Below are 22,590 nucleotides of genomic sequence, written 5' to 3' on the forward strand. Positions count from 1 at the left end.
TTATTTTATAGTCTGCATACTTGGCAACTAAGGTTAATCTCTGCTGATACCCATATTCCACAGACAGTGTAGCCTGCAGTTCCTTTCATATTCATCAAGGTTTATATTATCAAATACTCTAGGCAAGCAATACATTTTCCTTTTGTTCTTTATGGAAATTTACTTTTAACATGAATCATTTTATAGAAACCTTTTCTGCTGCATATCAGTATTGGGTTTGGTTCTCTGTAGTAATCATCACTGTATTCTTAATGATGCTCTATTGTTAATTTAAATATATGAATTATGTTTTCAAAGCTATGAAATATGCAGACATTAGTAGAATATATTTTGCCTTTTCATATACGTTTTTATTCCTTAAAGGTACAATATTGTTTCAGTTCAGCTTAATATTTTTGTGCAGTCATTGTTCTCATAACATAAAACATAAAATACAATTACAAATGCAGACATTCAATAGAAACTATTTATTAGCATTTCTATAAAACAGCTTCTAGGTCACAGTAAAGTTAAGCCATACATGAGAGAACATATAATGGCAGATGATGAGCAATGAAGATGCTTTCAGGAACGCAGCAGCAGTATTACAGTTGGATACATCTGAAGTGTTGGATATATCTGAAAAATCCTTCCTCTTGGAACTGTATGTTTTGGGTTTGAATGCTATTTAAAGCAAACTTTCTTGAGATTATGTATGGGCTATCCAGGTGACTTTGAGGAACAGTTTAAAAAAGTTTCAAATTCAAGATAGTGATAAAATAGTGAAGCAAACAGTATACCACAAACTTTTAATAGTCAGTAGTTTTACAGAGCGTCTTCACCAGCACACTGCAGAGAGGTCAGCCTTACTCTGGTTTCTGTGTTTTTTCCACATTTGTTCTTTTTAATTAGTATATTTTATTTTATGCAGTGTCTAAATTCTGGTTGAACTTTTTGTTGAGCTTTCTTAATACACAGGACAATATTACTGTTTTCATTTTACCAATGAGTATCAGTGGCAGAAATATCAAATATTTTATTCAAGGACACACATGTTAGCAGTGGAATCATATCACCTGAGTCTTTGTTATGTTTCCTGTGGAGCCTGTAAAAGTGACAAGGGACAAATCAGCCTGAAGACAGAGCTGAAAGATTTTCTCTTTTTTTTAAGGAGTGAAAGAAATGAAAATTCTTGAATAATCTATCACCTGATTGTTTGCTAATGAGATCTGAATAAATTAGTTGGAGAAAAGAGGAACAAGTTACAAATGTTTTTACCAAAACCTAAAAGTGGAAATTGAATTGATAAGAAGATTTTGCAGAAAAAATAGTTTTCCTAAGGATTGCAGAGTTTACCATTTAAGTGGAGGCTGAGAAGCTGTTTTAATGGCATTTTGAGACAGCTGATCAGGGGCATGGAACTGCTGTTAATTGAAAGGTCAACACCAAACTGGAATAGAGACCACTGATTTAGCTTCATTTGTTCATTATTCTTACTTTTTTACCTTTCCCAGATACATGGATTCTTGGTCTTCTAACAAAGGTCTTGATTTTGTAAAGCATTTAGTCGTCAATGGTGAAGAATTATTCTTTCTTTTTTTTCTCTTTTTTGTTTTTCCATAAAATTACTATAAAGGAAAAAAATGCAACAAACAGAGTAATTTTCAGGGTTTGGGCAACTTTTTTGGTTGGTGTTTGGGTTTTTTTAATCAGGAGCATTTTAGATGAGGCCTCAGGAAACTTGTAACTCACTTCATGTGTCTGTAGTCTGTATTGCTAAAGCTACTTTTAACCTTTCTTTATATAGCTGTCTGTACACTTAGGCATAGTTGTGACCAAGAGAACATCAAGAGAACAACATTGTATTGTGATGGACTTCACCTTAGGGCAGGCAAGATCTCCCCGGCCCTCTTGTGAGGGTGTAAGCTCTCCAAGAGAGCATTTCTGTTTCTGACTGCAGTCACTTCAATGTCAGTGTTAATTCAATAATAAAATAATGTAACCCAGTCTATTTCATTATTGTTTTCATGTCTCATATTTTGATCTTATTCTATGTCAGTTCACCTCTTACTTAGTCTGGACTATATTGTACTTCTTAAAAATATGATCTGCCCTTTCTGTGGGTGCTAGTTCTTCTCCTTTATCATAGATTTTCAGTTTACTTATTCATATTTTGAATATAAATGGGTTGACATCATGATATTCTCAAAATTTTTTTCACCTTTTGTTTGTTGTAGATTCCCATAGGTATAGGGGTTCACACCAATTAACTAACTTCATTAATATCCTCTGTGGTCTAGGATCTGTGACAATTTATGCTCAATGAAACTGCATGTGTGCAAAATGCTAAGCCTATAACTAAGCCTTGTAGCATTTCTCTTCAGATCTGGTGCTAAATATTTGCACAATATTTCCTTTGAAGAAGAAATTATAATATGACTACTTTTCAAAAACCTAAACATAAGCTATTATAAGAATATAAAAACATTTTACTGAAAATCTGGGGCCAACAAAAGTTTACACATCTTTACTGTCCCATGAAGTGTTCTGGGGAAAAAACACCAACAACTTTTCTAGAATCTAAAGTATAATTTGTGTTCTACTCTGCTACCACCAGACAGTGAAATCAACTTTGCAGTCTTCACAGTCTTTCCTATACTTCCTTATAGAACAAAAGTGGTGTTGTAGAGATACCAGTAAAATTTAATGTAATGCAATATAAAGGATTTATTTGAAAAACTCTAAGGTAGTCATTAACAGAGGACTAGATTAGCTCTTAACTTGTAGTGTAAAACGGGTCTTTTGTGCCATTCTGCTTGAAAATGCCAATGATTTTCTCCTTTGAGAGTGCTTAAAAGCTATGTGAAATTTCAAGTCTTCTCTAGAAGGCGGGTTAGATGTCACACAGCTGATGCAATTTTAAATATAGATTTAATAGCAATATTAACTTTTAATTTCATAATATGGGTACTGTATTGTCTAAGATGTTTCTAATAGTTTGTAATTTATTATGAGTGCTTGGTTTGACTATTAAACATACTCAGGAAAGGTTTAATGCACTTTTTAATATACTATCAGTGTGGAGCTAAGCACAAGAGAATTGTTCAAGGAGTTAATTCTCATTAACCCTTTCGACCACCAGATGTCTTTCTATCCTATGTTGTATTTGATGTCTGTGTGCCATGGTGATTTAATAGACGTGCATTAGATGTGGTATGAGACTTGCATGAATTGCCTTGTGTATATATATCAATTTATAAGATACTCAAATTGTCTAAATAATCTAAATATATTAACAATTTATTAACAATTTTTAATAGCAATTATATTTTGCAGTTTGTTGTTGCAAAGGTTCTGTTTTTATCAGTAATCTTAATTTTGCAGTTTAATTAAGTACCCAATATAGTTTAAAAACATGAGAAATGTCATTCTAATGACCTGGCTTATTAAACATATAATACATTTTTTATTCCATGCTCCAATCCTTGAATGTTTGGAAGAGACTGTTTTCAAATGTTTTAAGAAGACTTATTTTCTTACTTTGAAAAAACCCTGTTCTTACTGCAGCTGGTTTTAGAAGAAGCTTTCGTCTTAGCAGAAAAGATAAAAAAACAAACAAGTCCATGTATGAGTGCAAGAAGAGTGATCAGTATGATACAGCAGATATCCCAACCTATGAAGAAGTTGCAAAATATAGGCGACAACCTAATGAGAAATACAGGCTTGTTGTTTTGGTTGGTAAGTTGTTTTCTTTCTTTTTGACCTGGTAAAACAGAGACCTGCTGATTAGCACAATGCTCACCAGAAAGTCATTTAGATTGGAAGGGATCTCAGGAGTTCACCTGGTCCAGCCTCCCACTGTGTGAGATCAACACCAGGTTCTGAGCAGGTTGCTGGTGGCAGCAGCTTTAGGAACCTGTATTCCCATCATGTCTTCCCTGTCTTACCTCACAGCTCAGTGAAGAGCTGGCTTCCATCTTTTCAGTGAGTGTCAGAAGGGTGCTGATGGGTTCCCCCTGAAGACATCTCTTCCCCAAGCCAGGCAAGCCCAGTTCCCTCAGTCTCTCTTAGAGGTTATGTGGTTCAGCTCCTGACCATCTCCGAGGCCCTCTGATGTCTTTGATCCAGTTTCTCAACAGTATTTTAGTGCAGGGCTTGTTGTGGACAGGGTATTCCTCACAAGGGACTGACAAGTGCTGAGTGAAGGAGAAGAATCATTCCCCTCTATGTGCCAGGCTCTTGCTGGTCCAGCCCAGTCTCCTGTTACCCTTCATTGCTGCCAGTGAGCACTGGGGACTTGTGCTTAGCTCTGCCCACCTGAACCCCAAGGCCCCTGTCATCCAGCCAGCCTATAATGCAGAACTTTGTCCTCATCAAATTTCACTAAGTTCTGCCAGCCTATGCCTGGAGCTCTCTAGATGGAAGTCCTGCCCTTGAGCAAGTCACTCGTATCTAGCCATGGGCAAGCTTTGTAAGGGCCCAGTCTGTGTCGTTGGTATGGATGTGAAATAGAGTATGTCCCAGGGAACTCCCCTTATAATGAGTCTTAGAGCACAGAGCAATAACCCCTTCCCTTTGAACATGCTCTATTTTTTCACCTGTCGAGTAGTCCATCTTTCTAGACAGGATGTCTCAACTTGCATATAAGGATGCTTTAGGAGATTGTGCTTAGAGCTTTCCTAAACCAAGGGGAGATGGCATTAAAATACAGCTACCATGGTTACAAGTCTGAATGTGGCAGTCAAGCTGCACTAAAACTCAAAAGAATTAGTTGATATTCCACTCTTGGTGATCAATCAATATATCTATGTGGAAAAAAAACCCCAAAAGGACAGGATAAATACCTGAGGTCAATGAAGACAGACAATGAAAGTGGAAAGAAACAAAACTACCTACTGCATTAGAAAAAGTAAATGGACATCTAGTAAGAAAGGTGGATGCAATGTGGACCTCTGTAGGCCAAGGATGAATGCAAGCATAGCTTCAGAGGACTCAACATATTATTCTTAGTCAGCTTTCTGTTCTTCTATAATCTGTCACTGCCATGGCTTCCTCACAGCATTTATTGTATAACCAAAATGCCTTGCTTCAGTCTCCCAAAAAGAGAGAAAGTCCATTATCTTAAGCTTTTTAAAGGTAACAATTGGAGTACCAATGAGTAATGAGTAACCATCACTAGGAGTGAGTAACATCTCATTGATTATTGTTTCCTTGGCAGTAACACATAGGCTGCTTCTTCATTAGTAAAATTTCCTCCAGAAATATTTCTCTGGTCATATTTCTCTGCAGAGCAGAGAAATATGACCCTCTGTCAGGGACTGTTAGGAACTGTTGAGTAGCTGTGTTTTTATATCGTTCATATCCAAGGGAACATTAAATTGAGTTTTTAATAAACAGTTTTGTCACTCTCCAGCACTAAAAATCAGCCACCTACTAGTGTGATCACTGTGAGATTTTGGGTAATATACAACAAGTAATAACATGGTTGAGTTGATTTTACAGTAACATCAACAGAGTGTAGTGCAAAAGTGTGATAAGTAGACTTTTTATAACAAATTGCATATGTCTGATCCAAGGAATGCCTAGAGATTCTGTTTGATTTTTGTTGTAATAAATCAAATGAAGAAAGAGTGCTTTTTCAGTAACAAAAGCAATTCAGAAATTTATTGCGGACTTCAGTAATTCTAATGTTTTTTCTCTGGATATTAAGAGCAGCTTAAGTCTGGCCAATACCATAAAAATGTCTTGGGCAAAATGTGGAAAAAACTAGCAGAGCTAAGCAATACAGGTATAGTAGAAGCAAACACATTTTAAAAGCTTTTTGTGTGCCAGTAGCAGCATTCCATATAATACATTGAATGTAATTTGTATAGTAGTACTAGGAAAGAAAGGGAGATATAATTAATTTATACCTGTAATTGGAGGAGACACTAGATGTCTGTTGTGTGGAGCTAGGTCTAAATATATGATTTACTGTTTAAAAGGGGACATTTAGGTTTGGTTTTGCCTTTTTTTAGGGGGGGGGAGTTTGACAACTTTAAAACAAATTTCACTTCATTTCTAATTGGTCTAATCTAATTTAAAGATGAACACAAATTGCACACACAGTAGTTTTAGTGCCCTGCTGTGTGCTACACACTACTCTCAGGTTCAGCTCAGTGTACCAGTTTGTCAAGATTTTACCTTGCCTGCAAATCTAAGGTCATTAATAAAGCTCTGCAAATCCTAGGGGCTAATATAACATCATCTGAAACAGTAATGATAGAAACATTTTGTGGTGCTTTTAATTGTTAGGATTGTGATGAGTCTGCTAAAAACAAAATTATCCAATATTGTGTCATCAGTCTGCTTCTAGTAACTTACTGTTCCCAAGCTGTCAAGAAATTCTTAAAGTCTTCCACCACAAATATTGCCTGTATCCTAAGCATTACATACCTCACAGCCCTATCAGACAAAGGTAGAATATTTTAATATGACTTGCATTATTTAAACACTAGGATTTTCATTTATATTAATGAGGGAAAAGCCTTGTTCACAAGGTCTTCTGCTCTGGTTAATTTTAAGAGCCAGAGTAGCATAAATTTTATTTCCTTAGAGTTACAATGAATGTGCTACATGCAATAACTTTATCTGGCATAGTTTCAGCTAAGTCAGAGCTTTCTGAAGGGGCAGAATAAAGTGAAGTTGTCAGTAGCAAGCTAGGAGCACTTGTCCCCAAGAACACACAGTGTTCTGTGCATGCAGTGTGATCACTGGAGGTGTGCAGAGCCTTTCAGGGGCTGTGGTCACCCATGGTGATGCCTCTGTCCAAAGTGGGCAGTGGTGGAAGCAAGGACCAGAGGCATGTAGCAATAAAGGAGGAGTTGTTACCGGTGTCTGACATGATCAGAAAAGCCTCTGTTTCTGAATGAAGCTGTCAGTACTTCCCACAAAGATGTGCTTCTGGTCAATACTGCAAAGAAAAGGAATCTGGGACTGAAAAAGCTCTCTATTTGTTGTATTGCTTAGATTTTTTTAAATTCATCACCTCTGGTTTTATCATGAAGGAGTTATGATGAGGCCAGGTCTGTTTCAGAGCAAAGGAGGATAAAATGAAAGGGCCTTTTAACTCTTCACCTCTCCTGACTTATCTTTAAACATGTTCAGTAGTGGCTTGCAGAGTCTTAATTGATCTACAGCAGTAGTGCAGGAAAATGCACTACCATGGCCATGCTATTCCAGTCAACTAGCTGGACAATAAAGAAAGAGACCTATAATTGCTATCTGCATTAAAACTTCCTGATTGAAGGCATGGGAAGGTCAGCAAGGTTCAGGAACAAATACATGGGATGTAACATAGTGCCTAGCCTTGCCCGTGAGAACACCAGTGTGAACTCACTGATCCTACTTCAGTGAACAATAGATCTCGAAGTACACTCCCACTGCTTGTTAAAATGTACAGAAACACAAAATAATGAGATTCTCCTTTCCTGCCAAACTGAGCTGCAGTCACACACGCATGTGCAGTTACTGCATTGTAGTGTACTAGGAACTGAGCCACAGAGCCTCTCTCAAGGCAGGTCTCCTACTGGGTTCTTGTGATCCCAGCAGGAATATTGTCATCTAACTCACAAGACCACTTTCCTTTTCTTTTCTTTTCTTTCCAAAAGTCTACTAGGAGCTCATTATGTGTCTGTAGGTGAAGAATGGTGGCTGGTTGGCTTAACCCTCCCAAAACCTAAACTTAGTTTTTTCAGTTTTCTTCAGATGTGTCTGAGTGGTACAAAATCTAGTGCGAGTTTTAATGATTGGTAGTTTAATTCTGCAGATGTCTCTCAATAAATTGAGCTAGGCACTGCAGTCCACTTGTGCAGGATTTGACCATCAACATGACTTAGCATGCAACAGCAAGCAGCACAAATGTTCCTTTAAAAAAGTAAGCAAAGTATATCTAAATCTGTCAGCATAACTGTAAATATTGCTGCCTGGGTGATTTATAGTAAACCAAAACTACACTACAGACATGGATCCTGCATGCCTTATATTTGACTATAAGAATCAGGATTATCATTTTAAATCCTGACACTTCATTCTCTTTTTGAGTTCAAATTGTGTGTTCAGATTCATAACTATTAGAAGCTGGCATCTTTCTCTGCTGCATGAAAACAAAAAGAATATTTAGAAGGGAACTGTATATTAACTTGGGAGAGATAGTATAGAAATCCACATAATGGATGGCCTCGCTGAACTGGAATCAGCCTTCAGTGTCCATATGCTACAGTTATGAGGACTTTGTGAAGACAGCACTGAGAAAGAAGACTCTACACCTTTCAGTAGTTCAATTTAAAGATTATTTTAAAATGTTAATCTGGAAGGGGAGACAGTAGCAGTGAAGTTGTGATCTGGAAACAGAGTTAAGCTAAGTTTCCAAAGCATGTGTCACAGGAAGTAAAGCCTGGACTCTTTATATATATAAATAGAGCTAAAAGCATACTGTTGATTTGACAGCATGTAGCTAAGGAAATAATGTTTGTGTGGATTTGATGTGAAATATTTTTTGCTTAAAAGTAATAGAGTGATTTTAAAAAACTGAATTCCATTTGGTTTGGTTTACTTTGCTAGGGTATATTAAGAGTTTTAATTACTTTTCCTATAAAAGTCCATATTTGCCTTAAAGAGCTAAACTCTTATAAAAAGGAAAAAACTCAAATTAAAACAAAAGTAATGCCATTATCTACATAACACATTGCTGTCCTCTGCAGACATGCACCAGTAGAGGCTGCTGTGCACCATATTAAATAAACATTTATACATATTGATATATTAATTTACAGGAAGGTCAGAGATGGAACTTGAAATGTAGTTGTGTGTTTAACTGATGTGAACATACATAAACTTTAAATGTAGAAAGTCTAAGATTTTACAGTAGAACCATAGTCTGGGGGTAGCAGCAAAGTAGCAAGCCCTTGCTTTTCATTGCTATGTGTTTCAACTCCAGACAGGGTGTATGGTCATTTTTACAGATAGGCACCTGAAGGTACTGAAGCATCAGTCTGTTTTCGGACTCTCACTCGTAAGTAGTGGTTACAACACTATTTCATTGAAATGTTTATTAGGTTTTGAACATTTTTACAATGTTTAAAATGTGTTTGTTAAGAAGCACTCCATATATACGTGTTGTCCCTTTTACTAAATGTGCAAGAATTTTCATTGAAACCACAGGTATTATCCTTCCATTATTTAGGATACGGTTCCAATGGCTTATTCTCCTTTGCCTTCTGCTGTTGACCTGGCTCTGTAGAAATGAAGGCTGTCCACTGTCAGAAATGCAGGATCATGCAGAGCTGGGCTCCCTTCACACACTGCAAACACCATGGCTCTGTCACCAAAGTGGTTAGGCAGGCTGGAGCCCTGCATGAAGGGCTCCTGGGGACAGGCAGTGAGTGCCTGTGGAGCCTTTGAGACCTCACAGGACAGAGTGCCCTCACAGAGACCTAAGGCACCACTGACAAACAACTAAGAATTAGGGACAGCTCAAAAGCCAAGAGGAACATCTTGCTCTGTTGCTTACAGTACAGCACTACTCAAGTGGAGGTGGAGGAGACGGGTCAAAAAACTTCCATGCAGTCTTTGTTTCTTCCTGCCATCCTTCTTCCAAGAGTGGTCTCTCTTTGGCAGTCGCATGAAGAAGGAAACATTTGCTTTGGACCCGTTCAGACAGCAGGCAGGAGACAAGCACAGTTTAAAAGAAAATCAACAACAAAGAAAGAAACCCACATATTCCAAATGGGTTGTGACCTGGCAAGTACTGCCCTTCCTTCCTCTCTCCATGCAATGCCACCCTCACACAGTTGAAAGGTGGATGGTGACAGCTACAGGCAGCCAGGAGCTAGGCAGTGTTCCTGTCTGCAGCAGGGGCTGGAAGGAGCAATGCTCCCAGGGCATGGGAAGGTGGAAACAATTGTCCCCAGGGACATCTGGTGCAGGCAAGGGATGCAGGAGCAGGAGGGAGTGAGGCCCTGCTGACACACAGAGTGCAGATGCCAGCTTTGCACATGCCAGCTGGGGTCCTCGAATCTGCAAGTTGAGGGTATTCTGGTAAAATAAACAGCCAAACCAGTCTTTGTTGTGGAAAGCTGCAGGTTGGCATGCTGGGGTTTGTAGTAGGGCTGAGATGGAGGTGGGTGCTCGCTGAGGGTAGCTGCTGCAGAAAAGAAAGTCAGCTTTTCTGGCGACTTATTTTCACTGATATTTCCTCAGTAATAAAGTCAGAACAGAGTCACTGCCAACTGCATCCCCCAAAATTTGTCAGCTCTGTATATACTAGGAGAGGCTGGAACCATGAGCGTTTCCAAATCACTCACTAAAAGGCAGTAATGTCACAGCTATAGGCTATGAAGTCTTACCTTGGAGCATACTTGCACTTGAAGAGACAAGGGACAACTGACTGTTGGGAAAAAGGACAATTTTTTTCTTTCAGGTCCTGTAGGGGTTGGACTGAATGAACTTAAACGGAAATTGCTAATCAGTGACACCCAGCACTATGGGGTAACAGTGCCACGTAAGTAAAAATGTTCTCCTATTCTCTTATGATATACTTGCATCATTAGCCTTTATTATTGTATTACCTTTAAGGTACTTTCAAATTTGGGTCTCTAAATGCATGCTTGGCATCCAAATTTCTTTTCTTATTTTTAGAAGTGCTGCTGCAGTTCTGCATTAAATAGCATTGATTTAACTGATAGAGCTTTTTGGCTCAGAGGCATTGCAGTACACTTTCAGTACAAGTTTTAGCATGATTGATGTCATTGAGGTTTACTTAATGAAAATCAGCTGAAAAACACCCTGGATTTGGCTGTAAAACACTGAAATGTACTCTGTTACCAATGCTTGCATTCAGCAAACTGGCCTTTATCTGTTAGGCTGAAAAATGAAGATTGATCATAAACAGTTTAATCCAGTGAATAAATTAATTAAATCCCTTTTATTAGCTTTAGAAGAGATCATCTGGGGATGTTTTTTCCTCTTTCCTCTCTCTGACCAAGTAGTGTGATTTTTATAAAATAGAGTAACATTGTGTTTATCAACTTCTACAATTCTTTACTGGGTTTTCTTTAATATGAAGAACTCAACAGTTTTAGACTTTGATTTCTTAGTTTGCTTTCTACTTGTGCCTTCTATAGGGATCCTTCACAAATATGGCTCCAACATTCTGAATTTGGGAGATTCTCTCTCAGGTTTTTTGCAAGTGCAGATATTCTGTGAAGTGTATATGTATGAATGAATTTGCTAAGTAGAAAAACTAATGCATTTAGTTTGGCAAGAAATTTCTTTTGCATACATTTGCTTCAACTGGGTGTTGAAAGCAACAATAGCAAAAAATCTATATGTTCCCAAAATATTTAATACATTGAAGTATATGCAATCATTTGCCCAAAAATATTTCTCTAAAAGTTGACAGTATTCATCAAGCTGCCTTCTCTCTTTTCTCTTCCAAATTTGTGGTTATAAGTTAAAACAAACATGTAAAGGAATCCCTCTCCCTGAAATTCAGTAAGTCAGGACTTGGAGAGAGAGGGGTTCCTGTCTTGGAAATGTTCCTCATTGTGTCAGCCTAAGAAGAGGAGTGGTAGGTCAAATGGCATTTAAGTCTGTGTGGCTGCAAGCAGGTTTTGTATGTCCATATGTGATGAAGAATGCATGATGTTGTAGTATTCAACTTGTTCAAAAAAGGATGTTTTAATGGGTTCATTAATCATAAATGACAACTCCACAAATATTACAAGCAAAACCCTTTTCCCTGCTTGGGGGAAAGTAAGAAGTGTGAATAATACAAGGCTACTGAAAGAAAATGGAATTCTGTTTTGATCACGGGATAAAGAAAAGCACTAAAACATAAAGTTCACACCCTATTTTTTTATTACCATGCTTCACATACCATAGCTACAAGAGTTGTTAATGAACATAACATTTTATAAATCAGGATGGTGTGCTTTGTTTCCCTTTATGGTCTCATATGCTAATAAGTTTAACAAGAGGCAAGGCTGGGGTAATTGTTATGGACTGCTGTTCCTTTTATTATTCAGCTGTCCTCATTTTATTGGATTTTTCCACTAGTTAATAAAAAATGATAATCTGATACTCATCCAATAGGTTTTTCCTCATTTTCCTGCATGCATTTAAAACTCAATCCTGTCATGTGCTTGTGTGCTGCCTACCAGATCCAGAGCAGCCTTATGTGCTTCAGAAGTGAGAGAAGTGCTATGCTTAGTATTGCAGAAAGAGTCTGTGCTTTTCAGCTTTTCTTGAACTGGTTTACATTATATTGTTTTGTGCTTCTTTTTCCTTTTTTTTTTTTTCAATATGATGAAACTGCAGACACTACCCGTCCAAGGAGAAGCCAGGAAAGTGATGGTGTCGAATACATTTTCATTTCCAAGCACTTGTTTGAGACAGATGTACAGAATAACAAGTATGTTGAAGAGATTTTTAACTAGAACAGCAGTTAAAACAATGGGTTATTATAAAATGGGGCTGGTTGTTATTTTAGATAATAAGTCAAAGTGGATATAAGTTGCAGTGATTTGAAGATGTGTTAAAATTACATGTTGTTATATAAGCAGCTGGGGAAAAATATGGAGTATGTGCAAACACAAGAGTTTTTAAGCTTACAAGTAGTTTCAGTACCTCAGCTCCTCAAGGAGACCCTGAAATTATAGGTGCTTGGGATGGGGGAGCATTCTTTTAATAGAGCATCTTCTGTCATAGCAGTAAAGCACTGCAGCTCTAGCAAAGGGGGGTGTGGAAGTGCTGCAGACGTGCCTGAGTCAATGTTTGCATAGTTCTGCTCTCTTTCAGGCCAGGCACTTCCTCTGCTTTTGAATTTAGAGATCTACAGTGAAGGCCCTGCCTGTACACCCTCCAGAAAGTAAACTAAAATGAAGAGACAATGGTAGCATCGTGCTCTCCAGCAGCCTGTAAAATTCTGTAGCTTGAAATTCTGCTCCAGTTTCAGAGGGCAAAAGTGTATTAGACACAAAGCTGTGGGTTTTATTGAAACTTCAAACTGTGCTTTGCTTTTCTGGCAAATAGTGCTTGTACTTTTATAGCAAATAACCAGCCGCCTTGGTTCCACCAGCACCGTCATCACTCCTCCTCTTCTGAGACAGAGAATTTGGATATTCTGTAGTGTGCAATGAAATTTCAGTAGTTTCTATTGTTTAGCTTATCCACTGTTTTATTGCATTGCATTAGTTCAGAAAAAGAGGTGATGGAAAACATTAGTGGGCTGTTGGACTACAGTGCTTTTTTCTCTTTAACTGTAATACAAGCAGGTGTTACTGATTTGAAAGCAGTAAAGTGGAAGATTTCTTAAAATTGACATGCTGAAGTACTTGACAGCATTTCCTTTATAAAACACGGTAGAACTCTCATGTAAAGTAAAATAGTTTTGCTTCTGAATTAAATCTTATAAAGCATACTGGTAAGCTTTTTTTCTGGAGAAAATGGAAATTATTCCAGTTGTTTTTACCTTCTGCCACAGGTTTATTGAGTATGGCGAGTATAAGAACAATTACTATGGTACAAGTTTAGACTCTGTTCGATCAGTTCTGGCTAAAAACAAAGTTTGTTTGTTGGATGTGCAACCTCATGTAAGTAAGCATGTCTTCTGAACTCTTGTACTTCCCCATATTGCATATTGGAATTCTGGTAAAAAAATATTTCTCAAAGTGTGCTTTATCCCACACTGAATGATTGCTGAGTGGGTTTTCTCGCTAGCTTTATCTAAGCAAGGCTCTCTGAAAATGGATAAATATATAGCCAGTAAATAAAGGAATTGGAAGCCTGCAGCATAATACTAAAGATTTAATTACAGAATGCCCCCATAGTTCCATTTATCTTTCTGTTAGTTTGGGCAAGAGATTGTCTCAGAAACTTTAATTTCAGAATAGTTTTGAGTTATCACTAAGTCCAGCAACTCTCTCTCACATGTTTCACTAGATTGTTTATGCCAAGGGTTTCCATGCAGGATGGACATGAGTCAAGGAATGCACTAAATGTGATGTTGGCTGGATAATTGTTAAGAATATTCCTCTCTAAATCATTTTTTCATTCATTGACCTTGTCTTTCAACCCCACTGAACAGCTCCACTGGGAATTTTTTTGCTCCTGATAACCACAGTGCTTCTAGGAGCTGGACTAGTTTGTTTAAACCTAGCCAAAGCATCTCTTCTCCAAGGGTGGCCAGTGTATGGCTTCTGAGCCCTGGCAGCTTGTGCACAGCTCCCGGGGCAGTTTTGGATGCGGGGCTGTGCCCCGGGAGCAGGGCAGGGGCTGCCCTGGCAGAGGAGCAGCCAGCAAAGCCATAGCCCATGCCAGGGGAGGAGGGGAGCTGACAAGTCCATTGCCTGTCCCACACAGCCTGTGTTTCTGCAAAGCTCTAAATTCTCTTGGAGACCCAAGCTTGTGAACCATTCTGGGATCCCACTCTCCAGCATGGAGTTTTCCTGTGGACTGTTGCAGTGTGGAGAGATTAGAAAGCTTCTGACCATCCACCCTGTGCTGCAGCTGAATCATAGACCTGCCTCTAACACCAGACACAGCTCACTCAGAGAAAATGAACAGCAGGGAGTTGTGTGGTGGGCACACAGTACTGAAGAGTAAAATTATTGACCTTTTGTGAACAAGTGTCACAGACACCTCTTTCTGCTGATGTTTATGGGTACAGAAAGGGTTATTCTTGCTAAAATGGGTTGAACTTTTCCTTCTCCCCTGAATACCTGCTGTTCCTCTCCATCCTCTCACTGCCAGTGGCACTGGTGTGCATGACTCAAACTTTGCCAGACTTCATGGGGCTTACCAGCAGCCATGTGGAAATCAAGACCAATGATCACCCTTGGAGAAAGAGTTTCTTACCATTCTGAAAATTCTTCCTAGATGAATCAGTGCTGGTCAGCAGAGCAGGGTGGCAGTAAATGAAAAATACCTGCCTAGAAATGCTTTATGGGTTTATTGTGGTTAGTGGGGAGTTTCTTTTATTACAGTAAATTCCATTGTGCAAAATAAACTAATTAATTAAAATTTTTCCTCTTCCCAGACAGTGAAACACTTGCGGACATATGAGTTTAAACCATTTGTTATATTCATAAAACCTCCATCACTTGACCGTTTGAGAGAAACCAGAAAAAATGCCAAGATTATTTCAAGTAAAGATGATAAGGGAACTGCAAAACCCTTTACTGTAAGTATAATTAGACATGGTAAATCAGGAGAACCTATCAGGAGTTTACTTGTAGCAGTTTACCTTGAAAATAAAGGTGATCTCTGGTTCCTATTGACAGCACTTTTCAGGGCTTACATGAGCATCTTGCTGTTTCTCAGCCTCTCCCATATTGCCCATTTACTGTGGTGTTTTCATTGTTTGATATGCTCATGGGTATTCACAGTTTCCATGCTCCTCTGACTTTTGTGTCATTAGAAAACCCCCACAGTGCAAGCATATCTTTATAAGATTTAATGCTGCGGGTTTCCTTTAAAATAATTGTACCTAGGCTTAGATGTTTCTATTAAAATAAAAGAATTTATTGTTATGTCAACTGTATTAAGGGATCTAAATTTAGAGGAAAATGCAAACATAAAAAAACAATTGAAAAAGTAAATGGTCCTTTAATAAAAAGCCCATATTTGTGGATAAGAGAAATAGAGGGTTTTCAAAATGGTATAGAAAAATGGAACATTGTAAGAAAGAAGAAGATACCTAAGTAAGGAACAAATTCTAGGTTTTCTGAATAGTCAGAAAAAAATAATATTACCCAATATTAACATACTTGCTTCCTTGTATTATGATGAAATTATATTTTAATAGAATCTATAGCAAAGTTGATCATTGTTAGATTGTTTATTTGTATTTACAGTGTGTATCATTTTTCCTCATTCAGGTGTTACTTAAGATTTTTTAGGTTTTGTTTCAAAGTGAGTCACAGATATAGTCACAGACTGTATCTGTGTAGAATGTGTATTTGGAATAGTTTGGAAATTGCATTCTGTAAGAAAACATTGGTTTGTGGTATATAAAAACTAAGAGGAGTTTGTTCTTAAAAGCAACCTTCAGGCCATTGTTGAGTTAGGACAGGTTTCATCTCTCACAGTCATTTAAACAAATTATGAAGATTTGTTCCCTCCCTAAACGTGAAGAGAAATCCACTAAGCCAGATCAAACAAGGCATAGAATGATTATTCCTACCAAGCTCTTAAAAGGGCTGTGCTGTAAGTGCTAATAGCAAGCTGAGATTAACATAATGAAACTTTAAATGTATCATCAAAGTAAACAGCTAGAAACATTTTCCGCTGGTGCTGCTAAAAGAAAATGTCTCCATAATTACTGTGCAGTGACTAATTGTGTCACTACAAAGGGAGAGATGAAAGAGTTGCCTGTTGAGCTGAGTCAACTCATCAGAATACTCTCTGAGATCACTTGTAATGGTAATCTGTTTTTTTTTTTTTTAATTAGAGGTACAGTTTCCATCTCCTGATGAGATAAGAAATAAGCAATTAGATCATGTTTAATACAGAAAGAGTTTATGCAGGGTTGTTATGGACTGGCTGTGCACTGATCTTTATTGCGCTGCTCTTACTAGGAGGAAGATTTTCATGAAATGATTAAATCTGCCCATGTGATGGAGAGCCAGTACGGCCACCTTTTTGACAAGGTGATAGTCAACGATGACCTCACTACAGCTTACAGTGAGCTTAAAACAACTTTTGACAGGTTGGAGACTGAGACCTTCTGGGTTCCTGTCAGCTGGCTACACTCATAGTAATGTTTTAGGCAGACAAAACCTCTGCTGTTGTATCAGCATCTAAACCCTGGGCATGGTTAAGCTTTTACTGGATGGCTACTTTCTTGGGAGGAGGGATTTCAGCTCTTCTGAGCAGCAGGTATACTCTTCATGCACTTGGAACTGGTCTTGTTTTCCTGTGTCTTCAATTCTGCTGCCCACGGTTTGGGGCAGAACAGTCAGATTAAACCAGAGATTTACTGTGCTCCGTAAAGTGAGCTAATACTAGTGTAGCAAAACTGCCAACCACCTCTTTATCATCATCTGTGTGTTTCCAAGGTGAGTGTTTTTAACACAGAGTTTGCAGAAGATACAAATTGATGCTGGAGATCAGCACTTCAGTGGTTTTAAGCATAACTGTTCCCATACAAGAGCACACCAGCACTTGGAAATTATCGCCCTTTCAGTGCTTGAGAGAACTGAAATAGGCAAAAGAGACCAACATTTTTATGAGGAAGACACCATAGTTTTAATTATGTATCAATGTGTTTTTACTTTTCTAGATGTGAACCTTGTCTTACATGTACAGACTGATTTAAATATTCTTTTGCAATTATCATAATCATGGAAATAAAGATGTATTCAGTGGCTTAATAGTGAAACACTCAGCTGTGAGTATGCATGGATTAAAAATATTTTCAGGCATGCTCTGTGGCACAACAAAGAAAAGTCATGGGAATAATTATTTAAATAGGAAAAAATGTGGGTTAGTGTGTATATAACTTCAAAGTCTTTGGGATTAAACTTCTGTAAAATCAGTGGCAAAGGGATGTGAATAGCAACAAAGTAGACAATAATTTTTTCCCCTTTAAATTGATTTTAAATATTTTTGGCACACTTTAGAACAATTTTCCCATCAGAAATTTTCAAACAATGAAGAAACCTTGGACATCTGAGAAGCAGTTGAAAGCGACTAATTCTTTTTATTGTTGAGTATATACTGATACTTTTTAGTAGTGTAACATGTATTTTGTCTCCACTCAAAAATAAATTAATGCTGTAGAGTTCACTGTAAAAAACATCCTTGTCACTGGAAACAAGACAGTTGGAAACTCCATTTTAAGATTTGATGTGTCATTGTTAAGCAAATATATATTAGAGGATGTATTTTTAATATAGATAATTTGGTATTTTTCTTTACCTACTACTGATCTGCAGGAAATGAGTACAGATGTAAAGACCAACTAACACCTGTGTATTGTGTTGTGAATATGTCTTGTAAGTACAGAATGTGTATAGGAACTTGCTGACTTCAGATCATCCCATCTGTGGCATTCAAACAGGAAACCATTATTTCATGTTAATCTGTAAAGAGAATATAGCTGTCTTGTTTAAAGAAAAAAAGAATTTAGTGAAACTTTATATATTTATGAAAGGGTTGAAAAGGGATGTTAAGTTTTTAAATTTCTTGTCAATGTGATCATTTATTAAAGAGATTACTAGTCTGTAATTTGAAACAGTCTCTGTAAATGGAGCTCAACATTCCATGTAAATATTTTATTTCAGTTCATATGCTGATAAAGCCATGAGGTTTTGCAGTTTTATTCTAAATGTGTATTTAATGTGTGGGCCATTGCATTTGGCTTAGAGTCTTATAAAACAAATGAAATGCAAGAAACAACAGGAAAATCCCTAGGAGTCTGGAAAAGTTTATGCAAGAGTTACATTTGTACTGAGTCCCAGTATGGACACATGCTCTGCTTGAACAGCTCTACTGTAACTTCTGTCAAATTTCACCATTTTCTTGGTGGACTTAAACTTTTTTGTAACATAAATAGGAATTTGTCGATTAAATTAATTGCATAGAGATTATCTGAGTTGAGCAAACATTTTCTATTTTTTTTAAATCACTGAAAATCAATCTATTTTTCAGGGGATATGGAATTCAGTAGGTCAGTTTGCCTTTGTCTGTGAGATGCCAAGTGCCTTCACCATATCTAGAAATGGAGAGGACCCTTGGCATCTCTCAGGATGTGGTCATTTCCAACAGGAGGGGCTTTAGTCCTCACTAAAACACTATTAGCATTGCTCCTAACTTGGGCTGTCTTGGAACATTGGGGTACAGTCAACGCTTGCATAAGGGACCTGCTTTTCTCTTTGTGAAGTAGATGCTAGAATAATCTGCAGACTCCCTGGTAGGGACAGTTCTGGCTGTCCTGCAGGCTGTTTTTCCTGTCTTTTTGAAATTAATTTAATTCCCATTCCTGGGTCGGTGTGGTCTGGGAGGATGTTGCACACAGCTCTGTTGTCCTGTGCAGCCGTGGGAGCTCCCAGAGACACCGACCCTCTGATCCAGGCACATCCTGGCAGGAGGCTCCCACAGCCATGGCTGCCTGCCCCCTCTCTGAGCCAGGAGCTAATTCCTGAATGGTAACACCTGCAGAAGAAAGGGAATCTCAAAACCATAGATCCAACCAACAGAGTAAAACGTGCACAGTCTTTGGCGAGTCAGAAAGTTACATTACTAAATTGCTCTTTAAAAATCAACATTATTGCATTATTTAGCTTCAAAAGCTAAAAATCAAATAGTCAAACAGTTTCAACAGGACAGGAGCCTGCTTATCATGATGGATCCTGAGCTGTGCTGAACTGTTCTGGGATACCAAGGGGAACAGGGGGGTGGATTGTTCCTTTGACTCTTTAGAATTTGGGAATGAAGACAACTAAACATGTTTCCAATATTCCACATATTCAAGTTGTGCTGTGTGGGTTTTTAGAGAAATGTATGTTTTGACAGTCAAGTCCAGATGTTTTTATTGTGTTCTAGCTGTTTGCAGTAGTCAAACAAAGGGTTGTATTTTTTAATATTGTACCAAACTCTATACTTGAATTCACCATCAGGTCCTTGGTTGATGTCTTACCTGAAATCTGATCTTACCTTCTTATGCAAAACAATAAATTATTGATATACCACTGAAGGTGTTTTTTTCTTTTTTGAAAATTGCTCCATAATGTATCACAGACTCATAGAATGGTTTGTGTGGGAAGGGACCTCAAAGATCATCCTGTTCCAACACCCCTGGTATTGTCAGGAACACTTTCACTAGACCAGGTTACTCTGAGCCCCATCCAAACTGGCCTTAAACACTGCCAGGGATGGGGCATCCACAACATCTCTGGACAACCTGTTTCAGTGTCTTACCTCCCTCACAGTAATGCATTTCTTCCTAATACCTAATCTAAACCCACCATTCTTCAGCTTAAGGCCATTCCCCCTTGTTCCAGTGCTACATTGACTTGTAAAAAGTCTCCTCAGAGCCTTCTCTTCTCCAGGATGAACAAAATTACTTTAAAAGGAAAAATGCCTAAACAGTAAGTTATTTCATGGGAACTCTATTAACTTTAATGCTCCAATTATCTTAAGTAGAAAAACGAAGCACCCCAGAACAAGGATGAAAGCTCTTAATATTTAATTTTCATTGCCAAACTCTTCCTCAGAATTGATGCTTACCCTTTCCTATAGCCCACCTCATAATAAAGCATTTTCTTTCTGAGGGGAAATGCTTACCTCAGTGGATCAAACTGAAATATCAGCTGGTCTGGGCTTGCAAAGTCTCAGAGTGTTATCCAAGTTGTTGACTCGGAGTGTTTCACCAGACACATAAACTTGTAGGCCACACACAAGTCCCAGGGGAAGTTGTGCTCATTTGTAGGACTCAAAGAAAGTAATGCTTGAACTCAGATGCTTTTTGTATTGTGTTATACCTTTTCCAGGAAAAAAAAGAGTGGCCTAACACATACTAGGATTAGAGAGAAGACTTTTAAGCACCTTCTGTTTTATTTCAGTGCACTATTCTGCATTTCCCACGTGTACTTCTGTTCAGGTTTCTACTGTGTGTGGAGAATTTTTTCTTCAGTAAAGCTCGTATTTAGCTTTTGTGAGATTGTTTCAAAGGATGAATAGTTTCTTCAGAGGTTTGAAATTAAACGTGGTCTAGTCTATTTTTGCTACTGCTCTCTCTACAGTCATTTCCCCACAGGATTAAGAGTTTTCTGTGTATCAGTGCTTAAAGTAATTTGTACTTGAAATTTGCCCTAGATCCTTCTGCTCTCAGAGTCATTACATACTTATCATATATTACCATGATTAATGTATGATACCAAGCATTCAACAGAAAAATGTCTGAACACAAAATTAAAGGGAGACTGTAGGTGTATTTGTTGTCTAAGAATTCTAGTGCTAGATAACAGTTAAAGGTTTCAGCAGAAAAACACACAAAAAACATTTGGAAACAGTTAAAGTCTGGTCTTAAATTTTGTCTTATGTTAAATGGCAGTACAAATGAGAGAATTTGGAGTTCTAGACAGCTGGAGACTTTTCCCCTCTTGATATCTGTGTCTGAAATACAAGTTGGATATTTGGAAGACTCTATGGAATGATTTTACATCTCTATAGTAAAGTAGTATGGTATTTTCTGTAGCTGAAATCCAACATTTGTACAAAGAGGGTAGATCTGTGTGATTATTGAGACTTTGTTTTGCTTCTGTTTCAGTTGTACACTTATGTCTGTTTAAACGACTTTTTAAGGACTCAGTGGCAGAAGCTGTCAGCTACACGTTTCAATATGTGGAGAAAAATATCCTCAGAATTTCCAAGAGGGTTCAAATGGCTCAAACAGTATCTGAAAACTTGTTGATAAGAAATAGAGAAAATTAGGTCACAATTTCTTTTGTAATTAGAACTCTTTTCAGTAGCTGTATTAATATTCAGTACTTGAATATGCTAAAAAAAACCCAGAAGGCATCCAATAATTTTTAAATGAAATTTAGATTTGTGTTTTAACAAAAATCTTACAAGCTTTCTATAGGATTATACACAGGCTCATAAAAACTTTGGGTATGTGTTTTAAAGGGAGGGTCTGTGAGTATGGCAGAGATGAACTGAGAATGTTACAAATGCAAGTACTACCCTGAAAATGCATCTTCAGTTTCATAAACCACTGAACAGGAGGTCAGAGATGCTGGTCAGGACCTGGTCTGTTCCTTCCTTGGTAAATACAAATAAGCACCAGTAAATCTTCATTGGTAAACAAAGCTAAAATTGTCCAAATTATGGAGCTGAAATGTAGTATTCAGAAGGAGGAGTAATCCTGGTGATGTTGGCCAAAATGCTGCTTTACTTTCTTCTAACTTCATTAACTTTTGCAACAAGAGTACAGCAATCGCAGCTCTAACTCAAAATTACCAAACTGTGTTTAGTCATTGGCAATTTCATTCTTTGTTTTCCTCTTCACCCTTGTACAGTTCCAATTTAGTAATTCAGTTATATAAGGAGGAGAAAAGGGACAATTAACTGGTCTAGAAAAACAGACATCAAAAATTTGATACAAGGACATTTATTACCTCCTTCCCAATGGACACAGGGGTGGTGTGTTCCTGAAACAGAAGTGAAGAGCTAGTGCTTTTTCCAGATGGAGAGCACCTGAGCAGTGTTTTGTCCCATGAAAATAGAATTGCTCTGAGAGGTCCCTTTGGCCTGTTTGATGCATGAGAGCAGCATGTGGTAAAAAAGACCAGGAGCAGTTGTAAATTTTATGCAGCCAGTGTTGGCTTCAGGGGTTCTCATTTAAGGCAATGGCCATTGGCGTCAGTTCTCTCATTTTCTTTGTGACCTCTGGACATTTCCTGGTGTGTCCTCTCCCTTTTCTAGACTTCCATTACTGGCTTGTTTTTAAGCAACTACAGTTTCCTAAAATTGGTCTAAAGCTTGGGCAGTGGGAGTAGTCATGTTTCACGATCAAGGCTGACATTCTTGGTGGGGCAGTTGCCCAGATGTGAGCATGGGTTGAGACCA

At 37.9% G+C, this 22,590-nt stretch overlaps 1 protein-coding gene across 5 annotated transcripts in view; it reads left to right on the plus strand.

Moving 5' to 3' along the window:
* MPP7 (MAGUK p55 scaffold protein 7) overlaps positions 1-19,709 on the plus strand; it is a 145,609-nt gene extending 125,900 nt beyond the window's left edge. For 4 of the 5 annotated variants that reach the window (XM_050970515.1, XM_050970514.1, XM_050970517.1 and 1 more), the window contains 6 exons: positions 3,547-3,717; positions 10,439-10,519; positions 12,337-12,430; positions 13,502-13,610; positions 15,056-15,199; positions 16,596-19,709. In XM_050970515.1, the coding sequence (XP_050826472.1) occupies positions 3,547-3,717; positions 10,439-10,519; positions 12,337-12,430; positions 13,502-13,610; positions 15,056-15,199; positions 16,596-16,775 (779 nt within the window). In that variant the 3' untranslated portion in view covers positions 16,776-19,709. The remainder of the gene's footprint in view (positions 1-3,546; positions 3,718-10,438; positions 10,520-12,336; positions 12,431-13,501; positions 13,611-15,055; positions 15,200-16,595) is intronic. The other variant, XM_050970518.1, reaches the window with a different exon arrangement.
* The last annotated feature ends 2,881 nt before the right edge of the window (positions 19,710-22,590 follow it).

This window comes from Serinus canaria, chromosome 2, assembly GCF_022539315.1.
Source record: "Serinus canaria isolate serCan28SL12 chromosome 2, serCan2020, whole genome shotgun sequence".
NCBI lineage: Eukaryota > Metazoa > Chordata > Aves > Passeriformes > Fringillidae > Serinus > Serinus canaria.